Genomic DNA, 26,173 nt, shown 5'->3' on the forward strand with positions numbered 1-26,173 from the left:
AGCAGAGTTTCTCAACCTCAGTGTGACTGGCATTGGGCTGGATGATCCTCTGGCGGGGGGCGAAGGGGCGCTATCTGTGCAGCATGGAATATTTGGCAGCACCTGGGCCTCCATCAGCTGGACTGTAGGACACTCCCTGCCCCACCCAGCATGACAACCAAAACTGTCTCCAGGCATTGACAAATGTCCTTGAGTGGGGGCCAGTAAAATCACTCCATAAATTCAGAACCTCCACTCTAGAGGTCTAGGTACTGCACCTTCCACGAGGCTGGCAAAATGTTCCAGATGGAAGAGAGCGGAGAGCTCACTAGGGGCTGGGCACTGGGGCCCATGAGCGTTCCTCGCATCAGGGGACAGCACCCACTGTGGGCAGCTCGAGAGCCTGCTGGCAGCTGTGGGGGACACAGTGGGACCCACACTACACAGCAGAGCCCACGCTTCTGCCCAGTGACCGTCTCCTGTTTTGCCCTGCGGAAGGGGGGGGGAGAGGATGTGCAGGCTCAGCTCAGGGGCACCTGGGAAATTCCTGCACCGGGTCCTCAGGGTGTCCCCCACCGGCGACATGCCCAGGACGATGTGCAGATTATTTGCACTCTTGTTCACAAAGTACTGCCACACAGACTCTTTGGCCGGGCCCGTCCCTTGCTTCAGGGCTTCTTGTCCGATCTGACTGAGGATCGTCTCTTTCTCCTCTTCTGGGAAAAGTGCAGGTACGATTCCTAGAAAACAGAGACATGATGGGTTTTTCAGCCTCGGGGTTATAGTCTCCTCTAGGCACTGAAATGACGGGAGCACAGCATTACCAGAGGAGCAGAGGACGCCAAGGTGAGGGGCCCTAACTCTGAGGCCCCAGGCTCATACACTGAGGGTGAATCCCTCTGAGCCTCAATCTCATCAGTGAAATGGGAGGAATAAGTGCCTCCCGCGTACCTTGGGGGGGGTGATCGTGAGCGGCAAAGCAGGGGTACTTGACCAGGGACAACTGTGCCCCCTAAGTGACACTTGGCAATGTCCGGAGACATTTTCGGTTGCCCCAGTTTGTGTGTGTGTTGGGGGGTGGGGATGCTAATGGAATCAGGCACGGAGAGGCCAGGGGTGCTGCCAGCCAGCCTGTAATACCCAGGACAGCCCCGCAGCAAAGACTCCCCTGCCACTGATGTCATGAGGACCAGGGATGAGAAACTGCTGCCGAGTCAGTGTAAGGGCTTCAGAAAATAAGTAACCTGGACCATCCGGGGAGCTATTAAGTGAGGCTCCCTGGAGCACTCTCAGCCTTCACAGAATATATACCCCAGCCCTGCAGCGGGGGTTGCAGGCACAGAAAAGGACAGATTGACGCTTCTAGCCCTGCTCACACGCTTGCAACCCATGTGCGGAAAGTCTGATGCCAACCCAAGGAAGCATGTGCTCAATGCCGTGTTGGGAGCTGGACTGTGGTGCCTGGGCATCCCGGACCCACGAAGCTGTCACCGTGGAGGGGGCTTCTTTTGGTGGGGAGAGGCCCTGCAGGGCACTGGAGCTAAAATTGGGAGGAAGCATGGAACCTGACGTTAGTCTGGAAAGGAGTTCTGCTGTCTGTGCCCCTCCCTCCCTGCCCATCCCCTCTTCCCGGCCACCGGTCCCTCTTCCCTTTGGAGAATCACTTCTCCTCCATTCATACACCTGCATAGGCTTTGGGTGGGCTGGCGGCCCCATCAGAGCCCCAGGCAGTTGGCTCGGGCGTGGGTGCATAAGCTGAGCCAGCTGATGGAAGCCCTTCCAGGCAGCCTGGCCCCCACATCTGGGAAAGATGGTCTCATTCACCCAGGGTAAGCCAGGACGATGCGATGGGGCTTGGTTTTTTGTTGTTGTTGTTTGTTTGTTTGTTTGAATTGCTTTGGGAAAATCCAAAAATGCAAATACAAGAGAAAAATGGTAAAGCCGAGATGGGGCACAGGAGGGATGAACCCGTAGCCACAATCTTTTGAGCACCTGGGTCCAACCAAGCCCCCTGGGCTTTCTCAGGCTTGTGAAACAGCCCTGACTCCTCCATTCCTCTTGAACTTCGCTAAGCCAACCTGACTTGCACTGCCAGCACCTGCAACCGTGGAGGCTGATGAGAGAGGGAGAGAGTGGCCGGCAGGAGCAGGGCAGGACAGGACAGCAAATAAGGAGGTGGAAAGAACACAGGCTGCAGGAACAGAAGGCAATCTGCGGAGACCAGAGCACTGGAGGCTTCAGAGAAAGGGAACCAGTGCCGTGCACGGGCGGCGGTGTTCTAGGAAGCCAAGATCAGCGCAGACGTGCGTGAAGAGTTGAGGTCAGACATGAGAAGGGTCTGGCTCTGATGGAGGCTGGAGGGCATGCCGAGGAAGGGACAGGTTCCAGAAACAGATGAGAAAGCACAATGAAATGTGGAAGAGGTCAAGAGGGGACACACTCCGCAGTTCAGGCCTAATGAAAATTCTGGAATAATGGGGTTCGCAGGAAGGCACAGAGAGAGCCCCCTGAGCACAGGAGAGCTGCCAGATTCTCGCTAGCTCAGGCCCATTGATCTCACTCTATCTACACCATTTCAAATGAGTAGCCTGCATTCTTATTAAATATCCCATGGGTTCCCGTACAGAACCAAGTTGACGCAGCAGGCCTGGGGCTGCACGCCTTACAGAGGCCTGCTTACGGGGTTGGCCCTTGGCCGGCGTCCGGGAACTTGGACTTGGGGAGGATTCCCACCACCATTCATTGATCAGAGTGCCTCATCTGCACAAAGTGTGGTTTATACTGACCACCTGCTTCCCCTCTGGGATTCTGGAATGTGGGTTGGTGCCAGGCAGCAGGTGCCCACCGTGACCAGCCCCCACTGAACACCCTTGGGTTCTGAGTTTCTAATGGGCTTTCCCAGGAGATGGCACTTCACAAAGGTTGTCAGAATCAGATGCGGGAGGAGTTAAACATGTCCTATGTGACTGCCATAGTTACTGCCATAGAAGAGAGTTCTGGAAGCCTGTGCCTGGCTCCCCAGACCTCCCCCGGCATGTGCCTCTTCCCCTTTGCTGATGGTGCTTCGTGTCCTGCTGTAATTAGATCACAGCTGTGTGTACTGCCAGAGACACAGGAACTCGCTTCTGGTTCTCCTCCTATCATCTCAGCTTCTGGCTCACTCCCCACCTTCTCCCTGAACCCAGTCCTGTACTCACCTGATTTCTCACACTCTCCCCACAGATGGTGGCTCTCCAAGCCTGTTAGTGATGCTAAAATTGAAATCTCCACCCTGGGCCCCTATTCTGAGAACCAGACCCCTACAAGTTGGCCCCCATAGTCCATCTGCTACAGGTGAAGTTGTGTTCCCCCAAAAAAGAGATGTTGAAGTCCCCAGGACCTCAGAATGTGAACTGACTTGGAAAAAGGGTCTTTACAGAAGTCATCAAGTTAAAATGAGGTCATCAGGGTAGGTCTTAAGCCAGGGCAACTGGTGTCCTTATTATATAAAAAGGGGAAATGTGGGTGCAGAGACAGATATACATGCACAGGGAGAACATGAAGGCAGACCCAGGGTGATGCATCCACAAGCCAAGGAATCCACAGAAGCCGGCAGCAAATCAGCAGAAGCTAGAGACAGGCCTGGGACAGACTCTCCCCCAGAGCCCCAGAAGGAACCACCCCTGCCAACACCTTGATGCGGGACCTCCAGATTGTGAGACAGTAAATGTTTGTGGTTTTAGGTTTTTTTAAAAGTAATCTCTACCCTCAACGTGGGCTTGAACTCATAACCCTGTAATCAAGAGTCGCACACTCCACTGACCTAGCCAGCCAGGTGCCCCAAATATTTGTGGTTTTCAGCCACCCATTTTGTGGTACTTTGTTACAGCAGCCCTAGCAAATCAATATACCACCTGACCTCCCGTTTGGATTTCTCCTAAGTATAGCACACTCCACACCCTCCTAGTGGCACAAACCCACATCTACTCTTCCCCCTCCTAGCAACGGGGCTACTCACACCAGCCAGAACTGGGAGCCACCCTGGGTGGGCTCTCCCTCCCTCACCCTCATCCAATCTGTACAAGTCCTGTAGGCTCTACCTCCAAAATATCTCAGGAATCCACTCACTTCTTTCCATTCTCACTTCCACCCCACCCCATCCAGACCCAGGTCATCTGTCACCTGCCACCCTCTCCTATTCTTATCTCCCTCTTATCTAGACTCCACAGGGCAGCCAGAGGGACCTGTGAAAACATAAGCCTGGACCACATCATTGCCCAGAAAGTGACATCTAATCTGGATGTGACGCACCAGGCCTGCACTGAGGGTCCCCTTCACCTGGTTTTGTATACAGCCGGTGCACCCCGTGTGGGAGCAGCCTCCACGGTACCTGATGTCAGCATGTTGTTGATGAGCTCCAGGAAGCCCTCCTCGGCCACGTGGGTGTCCGTGAACAGGAAGATCATCATTTTGTTCTCAGTCCCGAGTTTGAGATAAAGGTTCTTCAGATCTTCCCGGAAATTGTTCTCAGAGTAGCCTCGGCTCAGAAGGATCTCAAACACCTGCCAACACAGAGCACAACAGCGGTGAGACAACCAGCCCAGAGAGGGTCAGACTGTGCAGCTAAGGGGGATGAGTGACAGCAAAACCAGATGACCCGGGCCATTTTTCACAAACACTGTTGAGTGAGAAACCCAAGACTCAGGAAACTATGACATCCCTTGGTGTTGAGTGAGCTGTGACGGACATGCTGCACATGCACACATGTGTAGGGGGTGACAAGTATGCAGGGGACACAGGTCTGTGCAGATGGGATCACGTGAGTATGGCAGAGAAAAGGACACCTTCGGTTGTTAAATGAGTCATCTGAGTCACAGGGTAGGGGGACAGCCGGAATGGGGATGGGGGTGAGGGGAGGAAACAGAGATGGGCCAAAAACAGCACCCACACATACACAAGTACAACCATAATGTGTGTGCAAGCCCACCCCCCCCCCCGCCATTAGGAGTTCATTGAAAATGAAAGAGATTGTGGGAAGACATGTAGGGAAACTAAGTAAGAAGCCATTTTAAATTCTTAAATTTAAAAATCTCACTAAGTAGACATAAATGTAAATGAGGACACAAACTTCATTCTCATCTGTTCATTTTCTTTGGCCTCAGGGCACGAACTAAGCTACAAGCTACCGACCTCAGTTCTGAGACTGCTCAGAAAGTTTACAGTGACTTAAACATCCTGGTCCCTCTGCCTCCTCTCAACCCCAATGCATGCCCACGCATGAGGGCACATGCAACCTCTGTCCCGCTCATACCTTGCATGGCATTCTGTGCACTCTCACACTCACAAGCTCACACTCCCTTGGTTGCACAGACCTTCAAGTTCCCTCTCTCTCTCTCTCTCACACACACACACACACTCACTCACTCACTCAAGGCAACACAGATAACTTGCCACCAAATATTCGGCCTGCAGTTCCATCTGATGCCGGCAGACCCCATTCATCCTCCCTGAGTACAGCCCCCCACATCCCCTCCAAGGCTCCTGACAGCACTTAGGCATGAATGGCTCACTGTGATCCCACTACCCAACCTCCCCTCCACTCCCTGGGGCCCAGCAATAGCCCAGAACTCTTTCATTCTCCACCTCCACCCCTTGGACATCCTCTGCCATTCCTCAAGGCCAAGATGCATGACCACTACCTCACAGGAATGTCCGATTTACCAGGGCTGGTCAACAGAAAATACCAACTTGTCTAGAAAAATGTTCAATTATAAAACAATTACATTTTGATCACATATTTTTTGAGGATTTATTTATTTATTTGAGAGAGAGAGAGAACAAGCAGGAGGAAGATCAGAGGGAGAGGGAGAATCCCAAGCAGACTCCCTGCTGAGCACAGAGCTGACACAGGCTCAATCCCACCACCCTGAGATCACAACCTGAGCTGAAATTAAGTGTCAGGTGCTCAACCAACTGAGCCACCCGGGTGCCCCTTGATCACATATTTTATCAGATTTTGGGCTTTTAAAAAAAGATTTTATTTATTTATTCATGAGAGACACAGAGACAGAGAGAGGCAGAGACACAGGCAGAGGGAGAAGCAGGCTCCATGCAGGGAGCCTGATGCAGGACTCGGTCCCAGGATCCTGGGATCATGACCTTATACAAAGACAGATGCTCAACCACTGAGCCACCCAGGTATCCCTACATGTTTTATCAGATTTTAAAGGTAAATCAACCAAATTTTTTTCACTTTTTTTTATAAATACTTTAAATAAAAGGTCAATATTGGTGAAGTACTGCAAGCTAGATTCATTGGACTAGCCACAATTGCTCTTTATATAAAGAGTTCTCACAAATCAATAAGCACATAAAAAGGCAACTCACAAAAGAGAAAAGACAAATGTCCAATGAGCACGTAAGAAGATATTCAGACTTCACTATGAATTGAAGAAAGAAGTGCTTATTTAAACTACACTATTTTTCGCCTACAATATTGGCAAATATCAGATTGATAATAGCCAGTGTTGGCAAGAACAGGGAGAAATGGACATTACCAGTAGCATAAATCAGTATAATCCTTTGTTGTGGCCACTACTGGTAGTTTTAAGGCATTTAAATGAACAAACCAACCAGGATGAACAAACCAACCATAATGCCACGGTACTCAATACCTGTATTTTATATTTGCTTAAAAAAAAGAAAAGAAACCACGGGTCTTGGCAATGACTTTTTGGATGTGACAGTAAATCACAAGCAACAAAAGCAAAAATAAACAAGTGAGTTGTGGAGATGACTCTTCACAATTGGGCCTGCCTGTGTAGTATACATCTCCACCTGGAGAGGTCCCTGCAGGTGACTTGCCAATGGCCACAGCAGGGGCTCACTGTAAGGTTCTAAGAATGAGGTGGAGAAACAGGAACCTTCCCCCCGCTCCGCCCCTCCATGGTGCTGGTGGGACTATACAATGATATGGTCACTTGGGAAAACAATCTGGCAGTTCTCCAATGATTAAACATGGACTTGTGTATGACCTGGCAATTCCACCGTGAGGTGTGTCTCTAAGAGACATGAAAACACCTGTTGACACAGAGACTTATATGTAAACGTTCATAGTGGCACCATTCACAATGGCCAAAAGGTGGAAACAACCCACATGGCCATGGAGAGATGAATGGATTAACAGAATGTGGTCAATCTAGACAACAGACCATGACTCAGCACAAAAAGGAAGGAACTGCTGATACATGGATGGTACCTGAAAGCATTACGCTAAGTGAGAGAAGCTGTCAAAGAAGATCACGTACTCTATGATTCTATTCATGAGAATCCAGGATAGGGTATCCGGAGAGACAGGAAATAGATGAGTGCTTTTTTAGGGCTGGGTGAGGGGCAGAAAGCTAAAGTATGTAGGATGTCTTTTGGGGGTGACAAAATGTCCCCCAATAGACTATGGTGATCTGTGAACACACCAAAGAGCACTGAATCGCACATGGGTGAATTGTATGGCCTGTGAATTACATCTCAATAAAGCTGTTGTTTGGGTTTTTTTGTTTTGTTTTGTTTTGTTTTAAAGAGATTCTAAGAATGGCCCAGAATTGTGAGGGCTGGTTGTGCAGATACAGCATACAGCAGCTGGCAAATTGCTGACCTGAATGCTGGGTCCATGGAGGTTTGGGCCAATCCCTCCTCCATATGAGTATGTGCCACAAACCACAAGATTTGCTCTTATTTGACTTTCAAATTTGATTTCACATAGTCTCCATTCCAAAAATAATACAAAAGTTAGATTCTTCAGCCATTCAGTTAAGTAACAAGGAAAAAAAAACAATTCTACACTCTATGAAAACATCATGTCATGATCTGTTATACATGGCATGAACTACCAATGGCTGAAATTGATATAACAAACCTATTTCTAAGAAAGGAGGTTGACTTACCTCGTAGCCAGCTGTGAAGGCGGCCAACCTGGCAAGAGACTGCTTCCCTGAACCTCCAACCCCGACCAGCAGGGCGTGGCCACGGTCCATTCGGATGATGCGGTGCACACGGGTTAGGTGCTCCAGAGCATCATCAAAGAGAACCAAGTTCATTTTGGTGTTGCTTTCATTATACTCCTCAAGAATTTCCTGAATTTAAAAAAATTTAAAAGGATCACTGGATTCTAAGAGACTCTTTCCTTTTGTCCAGGAGGAATTAAGAATGGAGAAGAGATTTTCTTTTCAATAATCTATAGCAGTTGAAATAATTAAAATCATTTAGGTTTACAGGACTAATCTAGTGTTGACAGTTAAGGTTTTGATCTCTTGGCTTGTGATCGGCCTGCAGTGAGCAGGTTCAAGTCATGAGTTAAAATGAAAATAAATATCAGAGTCAGGGCAGCCCTGGTGGCGCAGCGGTTTAGCGCCGCTTGCAGCCCGGGGTGTGATCCTGGAGACCCTGGATCAAGTCCCACATCAGGCTCTCTGTATGATGCCTGCTTCTCCCTCTGCCTGTGTCTCTACCTCTCTTGCGCCCTCTCTGAATAAATAAATCTTTAAAAAAAAAAAAAATATCAGAGTCAGCTGAGTGGTTCCCAAACCTGACTGTGCTTTGGAACCCTGGGACCTGACATGGACTTGAAGGAAGGAAACTCAGAGTGGCAAGCCCAGGGGTCCATGTGTTTAACACATTCTTCAGGTCTTTCTATGCACCCCTGGACGTGATAATCACCCCTGGACACAAACCTACATTCTGAACCTTGAGACAGAGGCATGGGTATTCTTCCCAGCTCTGCCTCCTGAGCACCCTGCACTGCTTGACTCCCCTGAGAAGCACGCCCAGGAAAAGTGAGCCTATGGAGAAGGTAAACGCCATCTAAACCTGAAACAAGGCCTTGGCTGCCTCATAATCCTGGATGTCTTCATAAATGCGTGTTTCCTCTTCTTGCAGGGCCATCCGGAAGTCTCCAAACAGGATGGGATCCCTCATCACCACCTCTGCATCATCGTTAAAATGTTCCATAACCAAGTCTCTTATGTGGTCTTGTACCTTTTGACAGAAGATCATTTAAGGACCCAAACTCAACAACATATATGTGCTAAAACTCATGAGAAAAAAGAACACATGCTAAGATTATCTGAAGTAATTCTTTTTTCCAACTGCTACAAGGTATGTAATAATCCACCCTCCCTAATCTTTCAACTTCTATTAATGTATTTTTCCCCAATTGGTGAACTACATAAATAGATACAGATATATAGACACAGATAGCTATAACTATAAATATAGATAGATATAGATGGCAGGATGGGATGCCTGGGTGGCTCAGAGGTTGAGTATCTGCCTTTGGCTCAGGGCATGATCCTGGTCCAGGGATCAAGTCCTGCATTGGAGTCCCTATGGGGAGCCTGCTTCTCCCTCTGCCTTTATCTCTGCCTCTCTGGTATGTCACTCATGAATGAATAAATAAATAAATAAAATCTTAAAAAAAAAAAAGATATAGATGGTAAGGGAGGGGTTTACACTTGTGTATTTCACCCAGAGAAGAATTTTGTGGTTAGTTTTTATTTTGCTGGTATAGTTTGATGTACTGACCAGCTGTTTGTCTGTTTCGTTGATTAATCGGTCATGGAAGACTCTCAGACACTCGTTTCTCCAGACTCTCACCATCTGGGTCACTGTCTGGAACCTACATGATAGAAGGGGCAAAATCAGTCATGAAGTCATTTAGAGAGAGGGGGGCTAAATGCTACTATTTTCAGATGGATACACAGAGCATGGAAAAGGACATTTCTATAGTTCTTTTCTTCCCCCTGTTCTCACATTAATGAAATTTAATGGAAGCTAACAAATTAAGTGTAAAGACCATAAAATCATCATCTATAATTTATCCTCCATAGGGAAGAAAAAGAACATTATCTGTAAATGACATAAATGACATAAAATGAGAACCTGACACTGCTCCTACTTGCTGGAGCTCATGAATTTAAAATCGGCATCAAGGCCACTGGCAGCTTCTTTTTTTAAGAACCAGTTCCATCTGGCCCTAGTTCTTGAACTTCCTCTGGTTTTTGACAGAGAGCCCTTACTCTCCCCTGCATACTGGAGCTGTCTTCTCCTAAACTGTCATTCCAAACCCTTCATGGAGATCTGAAAATAAGTTTGGGTATATGAAAAGCCATCAACTAATTCACTTTTCAATATTTTGTGGACTCAATATGAATCCACAAAATCGGACTATGCTTGAAAATCTATATACATTAACGTAAATACATAAGCCTAGTTTCAAAAAGAAAATTTCTATACCTAGATTTAAATCCTTTTATCCTCCGTGTTTACTTCTCCTACAGACACACATAATATAACCAATTAGCAACTGCTAACAATTCAGTTGCCTGAGCAAAAGGTAACTTCATTTTTTTAATAATAAATTTATTTTTTAGTGGTGTTCAATTTACCAACATACAGAATAACACCCAGTGCTCATCCCGTCAAGTGTCCCCCTCAGTGCCCGTCACCCATTCACTCCCACCCCCTGCCCTCCTCCCCTTCCATCACCCCTAGTTCGTTTCCCAGAGTTAGGAGTCTTTATGTTCTGTCTCCCTTTCTGATATTTCCCACACATTTCTTCTCCCTTCCCTTATATTCCCTTTCACTATTATTTATATTCCCCAAATGAATGAGAACATACAATGTTTGTCCTTCTCCGACTGACTTACTTCACTCAGCATAATAAAAAGGTAACTTCAGAATGAGGAACAAATGATCAGCAGAGCAATCCCACCAAAGGGCTAAGTACACCTGTCCACATGTCCACACACCTGCCTTTCTTGGCTCTACCTGTCTTCAAGTCACAGGCTTAACAAGTCATCAGGCATTAACCATACATTTAACTCTTTCCTTCATTTAACATAAACAAAAAGACATTGGGTATATTCATTGATACACTGATTCATCAAATTAATTGACAAGTCCTCTGTCTTAAAAGAATAGGAAAAACCATCATGATACCAATGGGCCACATGTTAGTGAGACAAAACAAACTCACCGTTCTGGATTAGTGAGGACAAGACCATTAAAAACTCTGGAGAGATCCCGAAGATTAAAGATGTAGTGGAACTTAGATGGGGTAGGATGCAGGTCCTGCACAATGGTTTTGTAAAGCGCCAATGTGCAGAAGGTCAGCTTGTCACTCACAGCCATGATGCTTTCATGAAACACCTGAAAAATGAAAAGAACACCCAAATGTCTATCAGTGGATGAACAGATAAACCAATGTCATCTATCCATACAGTGGCATGTTTATTTGACCCTATCAAAGAGCAAAGTACTGAGCAGCCTGGTTGGCTCAGCGGTTTAGCGCCTCCTTCAGCCCAGGACCTGATCCTGGAGACCTGGGATTGGGTCCCATGTCGGGCTCCCTGCGTGGAGCCTGCTTCTCCCTCTGCCTGTGTCTCTGCCTCTCTCTCTCTCTCTCTCATATGAATAGATAAAATCTTTAAAAAAAAAAAAAAGAGCAAAGTACTGACACACACACTACCAATGGATGAATCTTGAAAATGTGATGCTAAAGAAAGAAGCCAGTCATAGAAGACCACATACTGTATGATTCCATTTGTCTGAAATATCCAGAAGAGGGAAATCTACAAAGGTAGAATGCAAATTAGCAATTGCCAAGGGCTGAAGGATGGGAGATTGTGATTGCTTTTGGGGTAACAAAAATATTTTGAAATTAGGTAGTGGTAATGGTTGTACAACATTGGGAATCGTACTCAATGCCAAAACTTTAAATTGGTTAAAATAACTAATGCTACACTATGTGAATTGTACCATAATTTTTAAAGAAGAGATAAAAAGGGGCACTTGGGTGGCTCAGCTGGTTGAGCATCTGACTCTTGATTTCAGCTCAGGTCATGATTTCAAGGTCATGAAATTGAGCCCTAAGTCACACTCCACACTGAGCATGGAACCTGCTTAAGATTCTCTCCCTCTCCCTCTGCCCCTTCCACCCCCATTCAAATACTCTCTCTCTCTCTCTGAGAGAAAAAAGAAGGCCAAAGAAACATCATCTGATTTGCTTTGTTTCCCTAGATTTTCACATTGACAAGTCAACATGATGTGAAACCAAAACCCAAACCAGTCCTTGGTTTGAGTTTGATTTGACCAGTGTAGACTCACAGTTTTGACACTGAATAGCTTATGATAGGGCATGAACATGCCAGGTGCCCACAGTTCCTATGGATCACACCTCACCATCCCACATCTTTACCTCTCCTGCCCCTCAAGGCTTTGTGTGCACAAATCTCATTATAGGAGGGAAATGGCAGGACCAGAAGGTCATCATTTAAGTGAATGGGTTCCATTTGTGGGGGGAGGGGTAGCCAAGTTAAATCATAATGAGAGCGGTAACTAGTATCTGATGAGTATCTTCTGTGTGCTAGACACTGTGCCACACATTTTATGTGCCCTTTTCTCCTTTCATTTTCCCAGACTCTCAGTGAGGTGGACACCATCATTATCCCTGTTCCAGATGAGAACCAGGTCTAGGAGAGCTCAAGGGACTTACCCAGGGAGCAGAATGGGACCTGACTCCAGGTCTTGGTCCCCTAGTTGATTCACTGACTCAATTCAATGTGGCACATGTAACTCAGGGCTACATCATGACTTCTGTGCACCCAAGACACTTTTGCCTTCTGGGCCCCATCCTCCATAAAAATATATGACTTTATATTTTATGACTGCACTGGTATACAGATGAATATAATCCAGGCTAGATTATATTCTCTTTTTTTCTTCTGGTTTTAAAAGAAGTCAAAGTACATTCATGGACCCCCAAAAGTACTGCGGGCCTTGTGCCTGCTGTGCCTCATGCCTAAGTCAACCATACATACACTTCTCCTCAACACAAGGTCCTCCAGGTTAGACTGGTAATTAAAAGCAAGTTACCGAAGTGTGGCCTTTCAGGATGGAGGAATAAATTAAATGCAAAGACTCCTCTGAAGGAAATGGTACATTGAAGACACTGAACAGTGAAATAAATCTCGGATCAACTTCATTGCGGCCTCCTCCAGCTTTTCCCATGGCAGCAATAAAGCCGAGGTCCCGAATGCTTTTACAATTCAGCTCCTTCCCACGGTCATACAAGTAGCCTTTTTCCAACAGCAGTTTCAGCAAGGCGATTGGCTGCTGTGTGCCATATTCATCCACCTTGATTTTGTTTTTAAAGAAAAGAGATAACGGTAGTATCATAAAGCAGAACTCAGAGATGCCTTTCCTGACCATTTAAACTAATTCCCGTCTTTCCTCTTCCTCTCTCTGAGCACTCTGGTTTTCATTCCATAGGGTTTCTGAAGGTTTGCCACTATATATTCATTTGTAATTTTTTTTAATCCATCTTCCCCCTCTGGACTATAAGCTCCATAAGGGCAGGGACTACTATGTTTTGTTCATCACTGCACAGCACCAGACCCATAGGAGGTGCTCAATAAATATATGTTAATTGGATGGATGCATGGATGGATAAAAGGGTGTGTGGGTGCATGCATATATAGGAATAGATGCACAATCGGATGAGTGTGTGGATAGAGGAATGGATGGATGGATAGAGGAATGGATGGATGGATGGATGGATGGATGGATGGATGGAAAGACACATGGAAAGATGGATGGATAGAAGGATGTGTGGGTGCATGCATGGATAGATATATACATGAATGGATGAACAGATGCATAAATGGATGCATAAGTGAGTGTGTGGATACAGGGATGAATGGTTAGATAGACAGATGGATGCGTGCATGCACGGATGGATGGGTGGATCCTGGCTTTGCAGTCTATTTGGAAGATAGGTTTTCAGAGGAAAAAAACATGGTTCTGCAGGAATTACATAAATTTACATTTCAGTACAAAGAAAACTTCACACCTCTCAGGCTCTAGCCCCAGAAACACACTCCGCATGCATGCTAAAGTTTCCCTTCATTGGTAATTCCAGAGGAACCCCGGAGAAGTGTCTAGACCCTATGCTTCCCATGTATATGGGACTGAGAACAATATTATCATCTAAGCTATAGGCTCATTGGGAAATCACTTACTCAAACCCATGCTGTAAAGAGTTTGGAGGCTGTCTGCTGCCTGCTTACTCCTTCAAGAAAGCAAGGAGAACAATCTGTAGGGAAAAGTCCCTCTGTGTAAGAACACTCCAGTAACACTGTCTCCTAAGCTGGCTCCCCATAGCCAGCACCCTGCAGGTGTTATGCAGAATGAAGACACATGTTCTCCCACTCATGAATGCCATACACATACGCAGCAACACAAACACAAGCACACAGCCTTGCCCCATCGCTCCCCACTCTGTAGCCCTGACGCTACCTTCGGCATATTCATGTCATCCATGAACACCAGGAGGCGCTTCCCCATGGGTGGGCCATATGTGTCTTTGGTTCGTTTTTCCACATTTGCTTCCAAATTTCTTTGGATATCCATAGAGGTGGTGCGGGAGGAGAAATTGGCCATTAACACAATCTGGAACAGAGAGGGATCATTCCAGAAGGCGGTTGTTTCTTCACAGTACCAGCGGGAAATGCTGGACCGTGAGCTACCATCAATTTTGCAAATTCACTGGGATCTGAACTTTTCTATAATCCACTGTGTGTCTGTACTTCATTCTTCACCTTTGGCAGGTTATATGAGGCAACAGTGAGTTGCTGCGTGTGGGCCTTGGGCGCCTGTGGACAGGGAGGGGTGTTCTTAGTTCTGCATAGTTCTGGCTAGGGGAACCTCCAGAATGAGGTTTAACCTTCTAGAGCCTCATTTTTCACATCTGTAAGACAATTTTAATAACACCTGCTTGGATTACGTCATGGGGTGATTTTATCACAGGAGATGAAGTCCACAGAGGTATTTTCAGTATGACAAGGTAATAATATTTAACCATAAGTGACTGCCATGCCTGCTGCATCTTAATAAGTAGGTCTGAGAGAGCACCTGTGGAACTGACCCCGTGAGAGAAAGTTGAGGGAGGTCCCCCAGCCCCTGTGCAGAAAGCACGTCCCAGGGCCGGCCAATTGCGCTTCTTAGCGCATTACTGAGACTTCACTGGCCAGAGGTTCTCGCACATAATTGTGTCCCTGAGTCACCTGGAGGTCTAGTGCCACACAGGTCCCAGGGCCCCATCCTCAGAGTTTCCGATTCAATAGGTCTAGAGTAGTATAAGCAAATTTTCAGGCAATACTGCTGGCTTAGGGACCACCCTTAAGAACCAGCACCGTGGCTAACACTGCCTTCTAAGGGGCTCACTGGTGCAGCTGCACAGGAGCCCAACATGTCGAAGGTGAATGTGCATCTCATTATAGCGAATATGCTCAAATGTGCCTGTTGGGGGGATAAGCACCAGCTGCTGAGTCCCAGTGGAAGGGCATCACAGTGGGGGTTTCTGAACATCACTGTTGTTTGCCTGACCCCACAAACTTGCAGGTCCGTCTGGTGGTAAACATCCCTCTGCATCCTCTGGGATGACATCCTTAAAGCTAAATATACCATGTTTCCACGCGCCAGCGTGTGAGTGGGCTCAACCACTTGCAGGCAGTCTGGCCCAGTCCTGTGTACATCCCTCACGTGATGCCTATGCCCAAGCTTGGCTGACCACTCCCTGCCTCAGAGGACCACGTGGTTTCCGGGCAACAAGCTAAGTATGAAAGCCAGGGAGGAAAGCCGCAGGAAACTTCGCTCCCCTTGGAAGTTCCAGAAGGCCAAAACAGGAACTGGAAACTTAAATGATGAATGGATATTAACAAAAACTAGCGCTGGGCCAGTGAGTGGATTTGGGTCAAGTATACATGACCTGGATATCGTGAGAACAACAGGAAGCTTCCTGGAGGAGACATGAGTCTTTTCTCAGTTATTAAAATACTAAATAAAAATTGTTTTAGGCCAGGACAGTTGAAATGATGAGCAGGTGGCCTGCGTGGGGCAACTCTGAGTACAGAGAGGAGCACTGACGTGGTCCCCCCTAATCTGGAGCCCTGGCTCACTCTGCACTGTCATGTTTCATGGGTTCATTTTCAAGTTTGCCCCACTGACTGCGAGTCCCTCCAGACCTGACTGCAGGGTCACTGCTGTCTGCCTCCATGGCACCTGGCTAGCCAGCGTCTGACCCATGTCAGACGCTCCCACATGTAACGCAGAGATGGAGGAAGGAAGGAAAAACCTTCCAGTTTTCAAAGTCACAAACCAGAGATGAGTAACATGATAGCCAGCCTCTAACACCTCCCCCAAGGTGGCAGTTCTTGGCTCCCCCTGCACTGACCCCTCCCAGGGCTGCTGGGTGACCTCTTGCGTGGCAGCTGGCATCCGCCAGAGTGAATGTCCGAGGCAGAGAGTCAATAAGATGCAACACCACCCTTGATGACTTGAGACATCCTCTGCCTTCACTTCTGCCACGTTGCATGGGTCACCCAGAAACCCCTGTGAGTCACCTCGATAGAATGTGGGGGGCCTAAACCAGTGGGCGTCTGCAAGGGACCCCCATCAGGCCTTCAGACGCCCGCAGCTCCGGCCGACTGCTGGCCAGCTGCTCCGCAGAGGGCCTAAGCTAGAGCCACCCGGCTGAGCCACTCACGGATTCCCCGCCTGCGGGAAGGGGGAGGTGTGCAGCATCTGTGGTGCTGAGCTGCTATGCCTTGGAGCCGTTTGCTACGCAGCAGCAGGCAATGGACAAGCACAGTAACTTACGGTGATGTCTTCATTCAGATTTTTGAGGAAGTTCTGGGTGGTGGCTGTCTTGGAGGTGCCAGATTCACCGACCAAGAGAATAGGTTGCCTGATCTTGACCATTTCTTCCAGCACCCAGGTAGTACGTGTCGTATCCACCGTATGAACTAAGGAACATGATAAAGCACAGGAGCATCATAGAAATGCCACAGGGTGAGCAGGTGGGAACTTGGAGCTTCACGGAATCCCAAACATCTCATAAAAAGCATCAGCAAAAACCCAAGACATGGCCTTGAAAATGCATGGATGGGTGCAGTCTTCTTAGGAGAACCTCCTTACCACAACCATTATTTTTATTTTTTTTATTTTATTTACTTATTTGAGAGAGAGAGCAGAGGGGAGGGGCAGAGGGAGAGGGAGAAGCAGACTCCCCGCTGAGCAGGGAACCCAACATGGGGCTCAACCCCAGGACCCTGGGATCACGACTTGAGCCAAAGGCAGATGCTTAACCAACTGAGCCACCGAGGCACCTCCTGTTATTTCTAATAGCTCTACAAGGTATACCTTATATGTCATGAAACTCACCCATTTTAAGGGTCTAATCTGGTGAGTCTGACACATTTCTACAGCTGTGGAATCCCTGCCATAGTCTAGATTTGGAGCACCCAAACTGTTTTTAATATCCAATTCTGATTTATAGTCAGGATATTAAAAACTCCGTTTCCCCATTGCTAACATCAGCCACATCCCTCCAGGGTTTGGTTTCCTGCCCGACGACTTCCTCTAAAGAGAGAATGAAACCACGAAGCCAGGTCCAGCTCACTCCTATACTGGTCGTTTTTAATCCTGACTGGTTCCTGAAGAAATGAGTACATCTCATCCGACCAGAACCCACACCAGCCGTGTGCCACTATTCTCTAAATAGCCAGAGGAGTACATTAAAAATATAGTTGGACACATAAACATCCAAGGGACACAGCCTTGTGAGGCAGCACCTCTCACACAATACTGCCTCGCTCATTCCTCTTTCTCTCTTCCTTGGTTCCTTCCCCTGGCCAGCCAGCTGCCAGGGGACTGTGAGGGGAGGCAGGGCAGCCCGTTCTACCACCACCCCACCTGTCAGGTGGCAGCTAAGAGTCACACACATCTGCAGATGCTCAGAGCCAGTAGCACAGAAACAGAATCAGGAATGCCAGTTTCTTGGCAAGGCCCATGGCTTGTTCTTTTCAGTTTCTCCAAAGCAGCTCTCTGGGTGGGACTCAGGGTGCCACAGAGGCCACCAGATCTGTCTTACTTCCTCATGGAACGAGAACCCTCCACTGTTAAACCAAGTACAGAGGTTCAGTTCTCACTTACCCAGGATGTCAATAAATTTACTCTTCTGGCTGTGAATATATTCAGGAACCAGTTTGTTCCACGGTATCCATTTTTTCCGTGTGGAATCAAAATGAAAGTCATACAAGGTTGGGAGGTGACCTGCAGGGAATAATGGTCTAACTTCACTTTCGTCATAGACATGGAACTACAGAATTAGCTCCAGCACATGGAGATGGACTAATGCTACTTGTTCCCTGGACAGCAACTTAACTGAGTACTTTGAATGAACACTCCTGCCCACTGGACAGAGAGGCATGGAGTCCCTTCCCTGGGAACATGAGGGGGAGGCAGATGCTAGGTGGTTCCTAGGCTTACAGGTGTTGGTGGGCCAGAGAGGAGGAAGAGGGAGGGTAGGAAAGATGGGGGCAAATTAATAGGCAATTTCAATGTGGGGTGCTACGATCTGCTACAGGGCAAGAACAGGTGCACTGGGCACCCCATGAGGGCGTCTAACTAGGATGGGGCAGAGAAGAGGTCTGAGAGGCACCAGGTGCCACAGGGAGGGCACCTTGGGCCTCCCCCGCACACATGTCCCTCTGTGGCCCATGCACACATCCCTCACCAATCACAGGGGTGATACACAAACTCAGCTCTAAGGAAGCTCCCTCATGCCCCTCCTCCCAGACAGACTGCCACCCACAGGCCTCAGCAATGCCAACCTCTGCAGCTATCACTGGGAGGAAGCCTTCCCAGAGGAAATGTCATCTCATCTGAGACCCGAAAGACTGGGCATTCCCGAGCCAGAAGTGGGGGCCTCCAGGAGACTCTGTCTGAGGGAGAAGAGAGCATGGCAGGTGGCTGGAAGAACAGGAGGGAGTAAGTGGGTCGTGCTCAGAGCAGGCAGATGAGGAAAAGCCTGAAGGGCTGTGGGACTGTTGCATGAAGAGCCCGGCAGACCATTTCAGGTGCTGGCTCTCTACCTTCCAGGTACTGGGGAGTCACCCACATTAGCCTCCAGGGGTAGATGTGGCCAGATCTGCATGTGCAAAGGACCAGTATGACCCTAGAGGAAAACGCGCAGGAGGAGGTAAGGAGAGACTGGGAGATCTGTTCTGAGGCTTCTGCCTTGCCTGATGCAGAAGTGACAGGAGCACCTCACCAGAGTGGTGGGCACGGGGTCGTCAGACTGAAATGTCAGGTTTGGGAGGAGAAAGTATCAAGGTCACTGATGTGCAAGGCAGAGAGACAGACAGACAGGTGATTGATAGAGATGATGATGATGATGGATAGATAGACAGACAGATTTCAATAGAACTGAGCTAGGGCACCAGGAGAAGGAGCAGAAGGGAAGGATACAGGCAGGCAGGAGCTGTGAGCAGGTGGCCTAGGCTCTACGAGGACTCAAAGCACAAAAGGAGGCTCGAAGATGTGAGGAAGGGGCAGAGGAGGGGATGGGGCAGGAGCAGCCACGGGGCAGAGGAAGAACATTTCAGGAGGACAGGGAGTGGTCAGCCGCATTGGACGCTGGGCAAGGCCAGGACAGTGAGGACAAGAAGGCCTGTGGGTTCCGGCGGGGAGGCCAGGGGGTGTGCTTGCTGGAGGCACCTTCCAGCTGTTGGGCAGGGAGCCTGTGCGTGGCTGCAGGCTGAGGAGTGGGTGGGATGTGAGGACACAGCTGGCAGCCAACCTTTCAAGGATGTGTGGCCTTAAAAGGAAAGAGGCAGAGAGACACCTCTGGAAGGAGACAAAATTGAGAAGATTTCACCCAAGCAGGTCCAAAAGCTGCTGGTATGGGGTCAGCAGGGGAGAGACAGGAGAGCCCGCCCAAGAGGAGCCCAGCAAGGAAGTGGGCACCTGAGCAACGGGCGGGCCCGTCTGTGGGCAGGAAAACCCTGTATGATGCCTTCTATTCTTCCTGTTGAATCAAGAAGGATCTTCTGCAGAGGGTCGGGTGGAGGTCTTGGGAGGAAAATGATACGCTGCCTGTGAGGAGCCAGTAGCTCATTAAAAATACAGCTGGACACATAAACATCCAAGGGACACAGCCTGGTGAGGCAGCACCTCTCACACAACACTGCCTCGCTCATTCCTCTTTCTCTCTTCCATATCTGTATTCACGAAGTCGCGGTCTGAATTCGTGGTTTTCTCAGTGTCACTCAGCCCCAGACAGGCGCAGAAGACAGACTCAGAGCCCCTCACAGGCATTTAACAAAGGACAACAGGGCAAGGGGGCCGCGGGTTGGAGCAAGAGAGGGTGAAGTGACAAGCCAACAGCAAAGGAAAGCAAGGAGCACAGGGTCCGGTTACAGAGGAGACAGGAAGAGAGGTGGGTGGTGGTCCCCACAAGGCCAGTACAAACAGGTACAGCCAGAGTCACAGAGGCTGACCAGCAGCACATTGATGATGCTGACATAAAACAGCACTGGGTGTTCAGAGCTAACCTGAGGTCAAGGGACCCATTGCTGGAGTTGAGTGCAGAAGGCATCTGGAAATAAGATGTTTACTGAGCCATTCGAGTCCCCAGAACTAGAGCACACCAGGGGCCCCGAGGTGGGGGGGGGTCACTGATGACAGCCAAACAAAGCCAGCATGGCATGCACAGCTGGGAAGCACTCACCCAAAGGAGGCATGCCGCGCTGGAAAAGCATAAGCCAACTGCCACCCAAAAGAGCAGGGACTTGTAAAACATCTTTTACTTGCTCAACATGCTCCATTAGAAAGACCTGAGGCCATTTTACTTTGCACTCTGAAAAGAACACCCCAGGTAATGATGATAGAATATGACTTAGAAAGATGTCTACTCGCCAAGTCATATTCAAACATCATCAGGAAACAAAGACAGATCCTGCTGTTACATTGAGTTCTTGAAAAAAGGCACATTTTCACTGAATATAGCTCTTGGAGCATGCGTTTTTTCACACACAAACTTAAAACCTTAATATGATGATCTCCTAAGAATGACCACAGATCCACACTTGATCGCCTACTGTGCAAATACTCAGGAATACTGCAGGTGAATTAAATTGTGGAAATTTAGAGAGGTGGTTTAAAAAAATAGGTGGAGAAGAAACTCAAAATCATGCACAGTGTGAAAAATTTTATATTCCTGTGCTCTACCAACTGAGCTATCAAAGGAATCGTGTGAAAAAATATAAAAACTTAAACAGAGGGAAGAAATCAAATGCCTAAGTCTCAGGGGGATAATGGTTTAGACTCAACATGAAAAGCCACTGGGGCTTCTGCTACAGCAGTTCACACACTGGAACTTCTGAGGACACACCAGGGGCACTGCCCATTGTCTACAGAAACAAAGGAGCTGGAAAACCCACACAGGCATACACGTGGAAAAGCAAGATCACGTCTTCTAAAATCCTCCGCAAAAGCACTCTGAGTGGGAAAAGCAGGTGACACTCAGTTCTTACCTGGCAATTCCCCAGGGTTGGCCCATTCCCCTTCCGTATCAGCAGAAGGCAAAGAAGCAAGGCGTTTAATACATTCATCAAATTTAATCCTTCCATCCTCGAGCAGAGAAGCACCCAAAGAACAGTACAGAGCCTCTAAGAAATAGCACTCCAAAAGGTCAGGATCTTCTATTTCTCCTTCTAGTAGTGCATCCAACATCTTGGTTAACTGGGTTACCTAGTGCACAGGAAAATCTCTGATGAGCCCATATATTCCACTCCCCTGCCAGCCCAGGGTCAGTTCTGGTCATACATCTTGGGATAGCAGGTCCCAGAGTGATGGAAGCTTACAAACCCACCATATTGGTTCAGTCAGATGGAGCCTGTCATCTTGTCCTGCACAGGGTCATTACGGGAAGTGCTGTGTCTTTATTGTCAGTAACCTACAATGTTACAACTTATCCCTCTGGCATCTCTGTTTCCCTTGGACTGTGGGTCCACCTTTAAGGAAGACTTTCTCATTGCTGACAGAGATAATTTCTCACCATATTTAGATCTGTCTGAGGGACAACTGTCTTCAGCTTCTCGCCTTGTCTTCCATCCACTATCCCTTCCACTATCATATCCATGAGATAGGGCACATATTTCTCAAAGAGAGTCTCCAAATTGCCATGCTCTGCCTATAAAAGAGCAGAATTCCAATGCATTTTCAAGGATTCCTTTATTTAAATAGAAGTTAGTGGAAAGCTTACCTTGACAAAAAAAGGGATGAGTAAGGTCTTCTGATGAATAAATCTGGCAGGCAAATAAACCCTGATAACAGTGTCATATATTTGTAGAGATTGGTCCTCTACAGTGCACTTTTGTCATGAAGCATTTTATTTCACTGCCATAGAGTCTACCCTACCACCCGGGAGGGAGGGAGGATAGCAGGTCCCATTTGACAGAAATGGGGCTGATTATCTTTGAGGTCAAGTTACATGGTCACAGTCATCTTGCAAAGAGTCCAAAGCCATGGAAGGCCTCTATCCCTATCAAGGCATTGAGGACCACCAGAGATTGGGTGGGCCTTAGACAGCTCTCTCTCCCTTACAACAATGGCTCCAAAGGTCCTATCATGTTTCCCTTGGTCTTCTCTTCTCTGGGATAATTATGTCCCAATTTCCAATTTACCATCAGCCTCGTGGTCCTTCTGGTGATACGCCCAAACCACTTGTGTCACTTTGAGAATGTGGTCATGGTATCCTGGGTGTGGTCAAGCCACAGCTTTCACATGACTATCATACCTATCTCTGCACTTTTTAATGAAGCCTTTTTGTTATGACAATACATACTTTAGCAGCCATGTGACACATGACATGGTTTGAGATCAACTAAAACCATCAGAACTCAATTACATGACAAGCTAAGTCCTTCACACACAGCATTCATCCAATTAAGCAAAAGCTGAGCCCCTCTAAAGACAAATCTCTCAGTAGCTGGGCTTGCCTGGACCAGGAGTTGCCAACAACAACCCGCAAGCCAAATCTGACCCATCACCAGATTTTTTTTTTTGGTAAAGTTTTATTGGTACATAGATATGTCCAATCACATACAGTGGCTGCTTTACTGCCACAATGGCATAGTTGAGTAGTTACAAAAGAAACCATATGGCCCACAAAGCTTAAAATGTTTACTCTCTATCTCTTTACAGAAGAAATTCTGATCTAAACTATCGAAATCATTACCTATCCTACGAGTTATGGAATTTTCTAGAAATCTAGCAAATGTGTCTTCCATGTTTTCATCCAATTTATTGATAACATTAAGTACTTAAGATCATAGGTAGATCAAGGTCAAGGTCATGGCTTTAACTACAAACAACCCTTTGGATTATGTTTATCCAACTAGCCACAAGTACTAATAACTTTTAAGTTCATTTTAGAAATAATTTTCACCTTGTTTTGTATTTCATTAACCCATTTTTTCCAGAATGGTTGATATTTCAAGTTTTTAGGATCCACATACACCATTCCACATCGAGACACAGTTGCAGGAGAGGCATACTGTAAATCACCAACCTGGAGAAATAAAAAAAAAAAAATCAGTCATGTCTATGGCTACAGACAACTGGACTACGTGTTTAAAAGCCTTTGCTTTGTGCAAATTTTTATAACTGCATAAAATCCAAGTCATTCCTAGATTAACAGCCTTCATGAGGCTTCTGATTGAACACAGGTTTATTATGGAAAGATAATACATTTCTGATATAGTACCTTTTAAAGTTTTCTTTTACTATAAATTAATGTGAAAATTAATATGATTTAGAATATTTGACAAAAATAGAAAACTCTAGGGGAGAAAATAACTTATTCAAAATTCCAACACCAAGAAATAAACATTGTTCTGGAGTATGTATGCATCTAAACCAACAATATTAACACATCCATCTCCCTATGAAAAGAAAAGACAGTTCAGTCAGCCAATAACATAATGATATGCACAAATACCCATGCATCAACAAAGTTTGCAGGCCAAGTTAGAAACAGCATTGACATCAAGCCAAAGTGAAAGCAAATCTCATGGCCACTTCTGTGAAACAAGTTCAGAGGATACGATAAAAAGTTTGAAAAAAACAAAGAAAAGTTCAAGGCAAATAGTGTGAAAGAAAAAAGAAGGCAACTACAAACTTCAGGCCAAAAAGAAAAAAAGGCTCTAAAAGAAAGTAAACATAATAGCAGTATACTAGCTGGCCCTACAGTAAATATTTCCATATTCATAATAATGCAAATACGGTTTTACTGATTCAACTGATTTAGCAATATATTATTCTGAGGAGGGGAGTGAACTAGTGGTATGAGATGAACTCTCACTTTCATAGCAGTTATAGCATAGATACTGTGTAAACTTGATAGGAAGGAATAGCATGCTAAGTGTGTTGTTTACAGACACCAGGATAATAATCAGAAGAATAACTCAAGAGTGAAAAATAGTTACCTCTGGAATTCAGTAAAGAGGGATAAGAGGAGTAGGGGGAATACTGAGTTGTGGTCATCATAAAAACTCTTCTGCACTGTTTGGGTTTTCTTTAGTCATCTATATTTATTATCAATTTAATGAAAATTTAAACTTTTACTGAAAAGAAAGACATATTAAAACTATTTTTCATTACTACTTGCCTCAAAGAGCAGAGCACAGTGTGCTTGAAGCCGAATGCGCTCCCCATTGGCCAATGTCAACAGCTTGTTGTCATCCATCACAGAATTCATGTTTTCTACCCACAGAGCATCCACATCCCCATCAAATAAAATATACCTATAGCAAGTAAAAATAACCCAAGCTTTCATAGGGAATCATGTTGATGTCTTGTTCTCAGAGTTTCATAGCAAGGACCTGAGACTGAGCACCCAACTTGTTCCAGAAGTTTGACCCATAAAATCAAATGGGAAAAAAAGCAAACATAAAAACTGAGTCTGGGCACCCAGGTGGTTTGGTCAGTTAAATGTCCAACTCTGGGTTTCTGCCCAGTCATGATCTCATGGGTCATGGGATCAGGCCACACTTCAGGCTCAGTGCTCATTGGGGAATCTGCTTGGGGATTCTCTTCCTCTGCTCCTCCCCCTACTCACACTCTCTCTCCCTCAAATAAATAAATAAATCTTTTAAAAAATTGTTTGAGTCAGTCACCATCATTGAAGAATTTAAAAACAACACAAAAGGGATCCCTGGGTGGCGCAGCGGTTTGGCGCCTGCCTTTGGCCCAGGGCGCGATCCTGGAGACCCGGGATCGAATCCCACGTCGGGCTCCCGGTGCATGGAGCCTGCTTCTCCCTCTGCCTGTGTCTCTGCCTCTCTCTCTCTCTCTCTCTCTGTGTGACTATCATAAATAAATTAAAAAAAAAAACACAAAAATCTGGATGTCTTGCTTCTCTTGCAAACTGGAATCCTCCCAACACAGACCTGCATTCCTGCACGGGAACAATCTGCTGAAGCTCAGTAGCAGCTGTCCATGGGGATGGACAGTATCACAGTCTATCTCATTCTTTTCTTAAAACTGAGACTGAATATCAACAACTATTTATCACTTGTTTTGACACCAAGTTTTCTTATGGTAAAGTCAGGAGAAAAGGAAAGTATTTCATATGCCCATGTGTAACAGATTGAAATGGTGGCCCCCAAAAGATATGTTCATCCAGAAACTGTGACTATGACCATATTGGGGGGTGGGGGAGGGTTTTGCTGATGTACTTAAGGACCTTAAGATGACAGCATCTTTAATTGTCCAGGTGGGCCCTTCTCCAATGACAAGTGCCCTTACAGAGGGGAGAATTTCCTCCCAGTTGAGCAGACAGAGATAACACATAGAGAACTAAGATTGCACCTGGCACTTTGTGAACAGGGCCCTTGACATCTGTCTCTAATTCTGTGGGCATCCATTAATGAAACTTCAATACTATACATTGTCTTTTTCATCCATAACATTTAAATAATGAACATGAACTAACCCAGGCTCCCTCCTAACTCAAAAAGGTACTCACTTTCGCTCCTTCTTATCCGTTGGCTTGTTGATCTCCCTGAAAATGTTTGACAGCACTCCATCTGTCCAGTCTCGGGTGGTGGGGTCTAGGATGCCATAGAGCTCTATGACACTCACAGCTTTGGGATTCAAGATGTACAGCTTTGTCATCAGCCCAAGCCTAAATCAAATGAGAGGCTGCAGTTGTGGTCCAGGTGGCCTAAATGCATTAGGAAAACAGTCTGCACCACCTATGTGAGGATTCGATGTTTTGGATCCAATCCAGAATTTAAAATGCAACCCACACAAACTC

General features: G+C 46.7%; 1 protein-coding gene across 1 annotated transcript in view; it reads right to left on the reverse strand.

Annotated features, from left to right (window-relative positions):
• Positions 1-26,173, reverse strand: part of DNAH10 (dynein axonemal heavy chain 10) — a 133,852-nt gene that overhangs the window by 33,185 nt on the left and 74,494 nt on the right. The window contains 15 exon segments of the mRNA XM_049102003.1: positions 516-719; positions 4,349-4,520; positions 7,899-8,087; positions 8,821-8,988; positions 9,535-9,628; positions 10,988-11,160; positions 12,886-13,146; positions 14,308-14,460; positions 16,669-16,814; positions 18,004-18,123; positions 21,387-21,603; positions 21,911-22,045; positions 23,303-23,425; positions 24,524-24,659; positions 25,883-26,041. Coding sequence (XP_048957960.1) covers positions 516-719; positions 4,349-4,520; positions 7,899-8,087; positions 8,821-8,988; positions 9,535-9,628; positions 10,988-11,160; positions 12,886-13,146; positions 14,308-14,460; positions 16,669-16,814; positions 18,004-18,123; positions 21,387-21,603; positions 21,911-22,045; positions 23,303-23,425; positions 24,524-24,659; positions 25,883-26,041 — 2,450 coding nt within the window.

Source organism: Canis lupus, chromosome 26 (assembly GCF_003254725.2).
Source record: "Canis lupus dingo isolate Sandy chromosome 26, ASM325472v2, whole genome shotgun sequence".
In the NCBI taxonomy this organism is placed as follows: Eukaryota; Metazoa; Chordata; class Mammalia; order Carnivora; family Canidae; genus Canis; species Canis lupus.